At 49.4% G+C, this 7,938-nt stretch overlaps 1 protein-coding gene across 1 annotated transcript in view; it reads left to right on the top strand.

The window, feature by feature from the left end:
* LOC108803229 (DNA polymerase theta-like) overlaps positions 1–2,467 on the top strand; it is a gene marked incomplete at its 5' end in the record, with an annotated part of 26,906 nt that extends 24,439 nt beyond the window's left edge. The window contains 2 exons of the mRNA XM_018575069.1: positions 746–855; positions 2,318–2,467. Of these exons, the coding sequence (XP_018430571.1) occupies positions 746–855; positions 2,318–2,431 (224 nt within the window). The remainder of the gene's footprint in view (positions 1–745; positions 856–2,317) is intronic.
* Positions 2,468–7,938: the final 5,471 nt, after the last annotated feature.

The raw sequence follows: 7,938 nt of genomic DNA, 5'->3' as shown, positions 1-7,938 counted from the left end.
GGGCCCCGACCAATGGCACACTGACACTTGGGGGTCCCAGAACAATGATACGCTGACACTTGGGGGTCCCAGAGCAATGACACGCTGACACTTGGGGGTCCCAGAACAATGACACGCTGACACTTGGGGGCCCAGAACAATGACACTGACACTTGGGGGGTCCAGAACAATGACACACTGACACTTGGGGGTCCAGAACAATGACACAATGACACTTGGGGGTCCAGAACAATGACACGCTGACACTTGGGGGTCCCAGAACAATGACATGCTGACACTTGGGGGCCCAGAACAATGACACACTGACACTTGGGGGTCCCAGAACAATGACACTGACACTTGGGGGTCCAAGAACAATGACACACTGACACTTGGGGGTCCCAGAACAATGACACACTGACAAGTATATTGACCGCTCCCCCCAAATGTCCAACAAGCTCCTGTTGGTGCGATGGTCGGGTGTCCGCAGACTTTTGGCCATGTAGTGTATTTGTGGTGCAGCTTGAAGACCGGTATCAGTTTCTGGCAGTATGTCTCCTCCTCCTCTGGCACCTGAGGCCTTGTTTTTAGACATAGTCCACCTATGGACTAAAGGCAAAGCGTTGTTTTCACATCCAGTGTATTCGGACAGCGCTGCCCTAGTGATGCGTTGTCCCCTATTGAGGTGTTTGGCGCATTGTGCGCGCTCATAGTATCGTGGTGCGATGTATTACGGGTCACTCACTTTCTCATGTTGTGTGTACAGGACGATCAGAGAGGAGAGGCCATTCCTCGCCTCCATCCCGCGGAGCGTTCTTCATCCTGCAGCTTCACGACGAGCTGCTTTACGAAGTGGCGGAGAATGACGTCATCCAGGTAACGGTCTCCGATAGCTGTACAATGACGCACGTTGTCTCCGAGATCAGAGTCCGCAAATAACTGGGCGATAGTCTAAAGTGTAACCCAAAGCTGAAAGACTTCCTGTGTCCCTCAATGACTGTGGGGGGACATTAGAGTGTAAGCTCCTCTGTACAGAGACTGATGTGACTGTGCGGGGGGGATTAGAGTGTAAGCTCCTCTGGTACAGAGACTGATGTGACTGTGCGGGGGGGATTAGAGTGTAAGCTCCTCTGGTACAGAGACTGATGTGACTGTGCGGGGGGGATTAGAGTGTAAGCTCCTCTGGTACAGAGACTGATGTGACTGTGCGGGGGGGATTAGAGTGTAAGCTCCTCTGGTACAGAGACTGATGTGACTGTGCGGGGGGGATTAGAGTGTAAGCTCCTCTGGTACAGAGACTGATGTGACTGTGCGGGGGGGATTAGAGTGTAAGCTCCTCTGGTACAGAGACTGATGTGACTGTGCGGGGGGGATTAGAGTGTAAGCTCCTCTGGTACAGAGACTGATGTGACTGTGCGGGGGGGATTAGAGTGTAAGCTCCTCTGGTACAGAGACTGATGTGACTGTGCGGGGGGGATTAGAGTGTAAGCTCCTCTGGTACAGAGACTGATGTGACTGTGCGGGGGGGATTAGAGTGTAAGCTCCTCTGGTACAGAGACTGATGTGACTGTGCGGGGGGGATTAGAGTGTAAGCTCCTCTGGTACAGAGACTGATGTGACTGTGCGGGGGGGATTAGAGTGTAAGCTCCTCTGGTACAGAGACTGATGTGACTGTGCGGGGGGGATTAGAGTGTAAGCTCCTCTGGTACAGAGACTGATGTGACTGTGCGGGGGGGATTAGAGTGTAAGCTCCTCTGGTACAGAGACTGATGTGACTGTGCGGGGGGGATTAGAGTGTAAGCTCCTCTGGTACAGAGACTGATGTGACTGTGCGGGGGGGATTAGAGTGTAAGCTCCTCTGGTACAGAGACTGATGTGACTGTGCGGGGGGGATTAGAGTGTAAGCTCCTCTGGTACAGAGACTGATGTGACTGTGCGGGGGGGATTAGAGTGTAAGCTCCTCTGGTACAGAGACTGATGTGACTGTGCGGGGGGGATTAGAGTGTAAGCTCCTCTGGTACAGAGACTGATGTGACTGTGCGGGGGGGATTAGAGTGTAAGCTCCTCTGGTACAGAGACTGATGTGACTGTGCGGGGGGGATTAGAGTGTAAGCTCCTCTGGTACAGAGACTGATGTGACTGTGCGGGGGGGATTAGAGTGTAAGCTCCTCTGTACAGAGACTGATGTGACTGTGCGGGGGGGATTAGAGTGTAAGCTCCTCTAGCACAGATTCTGATTGGAGAGATCCATTGTGGCCCCCGACATGCAGTGACCCGCCAGGTCTGTCGCTCTCTTACACACCTGAATACAGAGCGCGATGCCGTCTCTCACCTGCAGGTGGCGCAGATCATTAAGAGTGAGATGGAGAACGCGGTGAAGTTATCGGTCACTCTGAAGGTGAAGGTGAAGTTTGGCCCCAGCTGGGGGGATCTGCAGGACTTCGACCTCTAGGAGGCGCTCTTCCCCCGATCACGCCTGCTACCATGAAGATGACCGGTCACTGCTGGGCCCCCGGAAAGCCCATGTTGTTTTTTACAGAGATGCTGATTTGTGATTTTGCACATGCGAGACGTTTCGTCTCTCAATACCTGTAGATAGCAATGGAATGTATCTGTACGTGGGACGACATGTACTTTTTAAACCATATGAATTGAAGATTTTTTAACTATTTGATGTAAAAAGATCCCAGATTTATGTCGGATGTAATGAAATATTTTAAATATGTCAAAATACATTAAATATAATATAATATATCCATCTGTAGTCTCTTCTCATCTGTCACTCAGCAGAAAAGTGCACCTGTCACAGCTATGTTAAAGAGTAAAAATCTCTGCAATACTTCCACATTTCCCGGGTTTTATCTCTTGTAAAAAGCTGCAAGTGCAGAAATATACCGGCCAGTCCGTCAGAAATCCGGGGAGCTCCTAACTTCCTGCAGTAAGCTGACAACACCGCGCCTCTGCTGCTTCTCCATTGTGTTCAATGGGTCTGGTTCACACCTTGCCGTATTTCCGCCCGCCCGAACGCGGTACAAAACGCCCACGCCCAAAGAAGTACATGTACTTCTTTGGGGCGTTTTGGTCTCGCGTTTCCATTGGGATACAGCCAAGTAGCCCACGGAAACGCGCGGTCTTTTACCTGCGAACCGCGCGACAAACGTGCATATTTAATACGCCTAGGTGTGAAGCCAGCCTTACTGGGATTATAACAAAGTGGAAGCAACCGGGAACAACAGCAACTCAGCCAGGAAGTGGTCGGCCACGTCACATGACAGAGCGGGGTCAGCGCATGCTGAAGCGCACAGTGCGCAGAAGTCGCCAACTGTCTGCAGAGCCAATAGCTACAGACCTCCAAACTCCATGCGGCCTTCAGATTGGCACAACAACAGTGCGTAGAGAGCTTCATGGAATGGGTTTCCATGGCCGAGCAGCTGCATCCAAGCCGCACATCACCAAGTGCAATGCAAAGCGTGGGATGCCGCGGTGTAAAGCACGCCGCCACTGGACTCTAGAGAAGGGGAGGCGTGTTCTCTGGAGTGACCAATCACGCTTCTCTGTCTGGCAATCCGATGGGCGTGTCTGGGTTTGGCGGTTGCCAGGAGAACGGTACTTGCCTGACTGCATTGTGCCAAGTGTAAAGTTTGGGGGAGGGGGGATTATGGTGTTGGTTTTTTTTTCAGGGGTTGGACTCGGCCCCTTAGTTTCAGTGAAGGGAACTCTTAAGTCAGTAGAGGGGCCTGCTGATACCAGTTCTAAGATGTATAAGGTAGTTACATAGTATTTGAGGTTGAATAAAGACACAGGTCCATCAAGTTCATGATTGAAGATAAGTAGCCTGATTGGTGTGGTTGGTGGAGGAATGGAGCCGGATTGGAGGAATCATTTTTTAGGGGGTACGGGAACATTAGAGCTCTGCAATAGTCAGTCTAAAGCTGCACATGACTTTTACAGTGACCCCGCATCATGGCCACATGAAGCTGGAAGCCACACTGCGACCTTCGCACAGGCACAACTAGAACTTAGATGGTCTCATAGCAACATTTTCACCGGGTTTCATTGACATTGGTGGTTAGTGACCATGACCCCCTTTTAGTACAATGGAGTCCAGTGATAAGTGTCCTCTTTAGTACAATGGTATCCAGTGATAAGTGTCCTCTTTAGTACAATGGTGTCCAGTGATAAGTGTCCTCTTTAGTACAATGGTGTCCAGTGATAAGTGTCCTCTTTAGTACAATGGTGTCCAGTGATAAGTGTCCTCTTTAGTACAATGGTGTCCAGTGATAAGTGGCCTTTTTAGTACAATGGTATCCAGTGATAAGTGTCCTCTTTAGTACAATGGTGTCCAGTGATAAGTGTCCTCTTTAGTACAATGGTGTCCAGTGATAAGTGTCCTCTTTAGTACAATGGTGTCCAGTGATAAGTGTCCTCTTTAGTACAATGGTATCCAGTGATAAGTGTCCTCTTTAGTACAATGGTGTCCAGTGATAAGTGTCCTCTTTAGTACATTGGTCAACAGTGCAAAATGTCCTTTTTAATACATTGGAGGTCAGTGAGAAACACCCCCTCGAGTGCATTGATGGTGATGGAGAAGCACATTCTCATGCACATGGTCAATGATAAACAGCCCTTTGGCACAATGGTGATCTGTAACAAATGCCCTCCCTCAGTACATTGGTGGTCATTAAAAAATGCCCAGTGCCAGTGTTTGACTCATTTTGTAGGCCCAGCCCACGTGCTGGCTTGGCACTACACCCAACACTGGCATACACCTTGGCTTTGACCTTGTCTGCACAAAAGGAAGAAAGTTCCACCACTCCAGGGATCCATTGTGTTGGCTGGAACTTTGCTGAGGTGGATTCATCTTCGGAATAGTTGTCCACTCTTCTCATGCCCAGGCCACCAGATAGTGGGCACCTCTGACATCGGAGAGGCAGGATGCAGCAATGGTGAGTTATTTTAGTAAATGGCTGACCTTGTCCACTACAAACTCTCCGGAGCCCATATCGGCCTCGGGGTCTTCTCTGGTAGTTACATCTATGGGATACGTGACCACAAATGAATGGAACGCTTGAACCATCAGCCATAACTTACCAGCAGGGAGGTTGTCTACCACATTCCAAGCCCGGCATGCTGGGTCACCCCCTTGGCTAGCTGGGTGCAGAACCCAGACAGGGGGTCAACTTTGCCCCCAAGCTATCACTGGATCCAAGAAGAAGTCCTGATGGCACAATATAGAAATCCTTCATGAGTGGAGCTGTATTGTTACAGACCGGCAACACAAACCCCCGTCTGGGACCTCCCGGGTCTTCACGTTGCTTGAACAGAACAATAAACTTTCACTCGGGAAGGATGTCTACGGGAAGGACTTTTTCTTGTAACTAATGACAACTTCCCAACAATCCCTGGCCCCATGGCACGCAAAAGCCAAATAAATGATGGTCCAGACCCGACTTTTCCATATTATAATCCAAAATACAAACAAGGAAATTAAAACAAAAACCCAAAGTGCATTTTTCTGACAAATGTGATATTGTAAAAGCGGGGAAGTGAAACATTGAAAGCTGTAAACGGTATTTCCTGCTCGGCTACCTAATGCTGAGAAGGAAGAGCGGCCGCAGTCGGGGAATAGACAGCAATTTACTGCACACGTGTCCGGCAGAGACATGAAAAAAAATGTCCCAGCTGCTGACCAAGCAGTGATCAAGGTTTTGCAATGAGAGTACCGTGCTGATCAATAATCAAAAGAAACCCATCGCACACCTGACCGGATAATACCCTCAAGTATCGGGTGGGTGCCAAGCGACCACGGATGCCTCCGCAAATCAGTATAAGTATGAAGAAGTCACTCGCACTCCAGCTCAAGTTCAGTCAATAGTTTACTGACCGCTGTGGTGTCAACATGGCGACGTTTCGGAACCCGTTTGGTCCCTTCATCAGGCAAACAAAGAGTGCTCGCTCGATGAAGGGACCAAAAGTGTTCCGAAACGTCGCCATGTTGTGACAATACAGGGGTCAGTAAACTATTGACTGGAGTGAGCTGAGCGACTTCTTCATACTTACCCTGTGGTGATCAGACGGATGGGGTGACTACTTGGCACAGATTACAGATCACTGGTCCCTCATCCAACATTATTGTGGTCAGCAATAGCAGCAAAGTTCAACATTTCGGGGCCATGCAGTCTGCTTGAGGAAGGTTGGCCCCCAAAAACGTCAATGCTGCTTCTACTGGTGTCTCTACGATGTCAGATTGAGGAGCACTTTGGTGTGCTGGTGATATTCAATCTCTCGGCAAAGACACGAGGACTCTATCAGGGCCGGTGATGATGGCCCTTTCTTTGTGTCTGGATTACTCATCTCCCCATACAGGATAATAGGAATACAGAAGCAGGCTGAGGCAGGTCAAGTACGGGGTCACATGCACGTCACTGAATTCTGAATGATCTCAGAAGAGTCACCAACTGAAGATCGTCGACGAAAGCCCCAGGCCTGTAGACATTGGCCCTAAAAAGTGCTTTCTTCACCAAAATGAGTCACTTAATGGTTTCCAGAAATTGGGATGGCCTTCAGTCATGTGACCAGTTAAACAATAAATAGTTCTTAGTGAGGTTCTTCTCCAAGATAGATTCATACAAAATGTAGAAGAGGAAATAAATCGTAAAGCAGTAAGAAGTTCCTTAACATTATGTGATGGTCTTTGTAGATAGATTCCCTGCGGGTGTCATGCAGGTTCCATAGTCATGGAGGCAGGGGCTAGTCTATTTTGTGCCCTAGGCAAGACCAGCTACTGGCGAACACACACACACACACACACCCTACAGTATACAGCAATGCAGAATAATACTATATACAGTTTTCTAAATACTCTGTGCTGACGCTCTGTTCCAGGGTGCCGGCCTGATGTCTCGGGTGGAGGGTCTCAGGAGAGGTGCAAAAAGTCTCATGAGGGGTGGAGAAGGTCTCAGGAGGTTCGCAGAAGGTCTCAGCATGAGACCAGAGGGTCTCAGGAGGGGTGCGGCAGGTCCATGGAGGGGTGTAGGGGGTTTGTCATATTCACACACCTTGTACGACTTCAGTGACAGGACAGAGGAAGTCACAACTATGACAATTGGGGCTGTTAGTACAAATGATTGTCTTAGTCTGTAGGGTTCAGTATTGGGTTGGCACTGCCCTTTGTCACTATAACAGCTCCGCCTCTTCTGGGAAGGTGTCCACAAGGTTTAGGGGTGTGTCTATGGGAATGTTGGACCATTTGTGAGGTCAGGTACTGATGTTGGGGGAGGGCGATGGCTTCTCCCTGTAGAAGGTGGTACATTGATGGTGATGGCTTCTCTCTGTAGAAGGTGGTACATTGATGGTGATGGCTTCTCTCTGTAGAAGGTGGTACATTGGTGGCGATGGCTTCTCTCTATGGAAGGTGGTACATTGGTGGCAATGGCTTCTCTCTGTAGAAGGTGGTACATTGATGGTGATGGCCTCTCTCTGTAGAAGGTGGTACATTGGTGGTGATGGCTTCTCTCTGTAGAAGGTGGTACATTGATGGCGATGGCTTCTCTCTGTGGAAGGTGGTACATTGATGGCGATGGCTTCTCTCTATGGAAGGTGGTACATTGGTGGCAATGGCTTCTCTCTGTAGAAGGTGGTACATTGGTGGGGATGGCTTCTCTCTGTAGAAGGTGGTACATTGGTGGTGATGGCTTCTCTCTGTAGAAGGTGGTACATTGATGGTGATGGCTTCTCCCTGTAGAAGGTGGTACATTGATGGTGATGGCTTCTCTCTGTAGAAGGTGGTACATTGATGGTGATGGCTTCTCTCTGTAGAAGGTGGTACATTGGCGGTGATGGCTTCTCTCTGTAGAAGGTGGTACATTGGTGGGGATGGCTTCTCTCTGTAGAAGGTGGTACATTGATGGTGATGGCTTCTCTCTGTAGAAGGTGGTACATTGATGGCGATGGCTTCTC

This window comes from Nanorana parkeri, unplaced genomic scaffold (genome assembly GCF_000935625.1).
Source record: "Nanorana parkeri isolate BGI_ZX_2015 unplaced genomic scaffold, ASM93562v1 scaffold3511, whole genome shotgun sequence".
In the NCBI taxonomy this organism is placed as follows: Eukaryota; Metazoa; Chordata; class Amphibia; order Anura; family Dicroglossidae; genus Nanorana; species Nanorana parkeri.
Note: the sequence above shows the minus strand (reverse complement) of the source record. Positions and strands in the feature narration are given on the sequence as shown.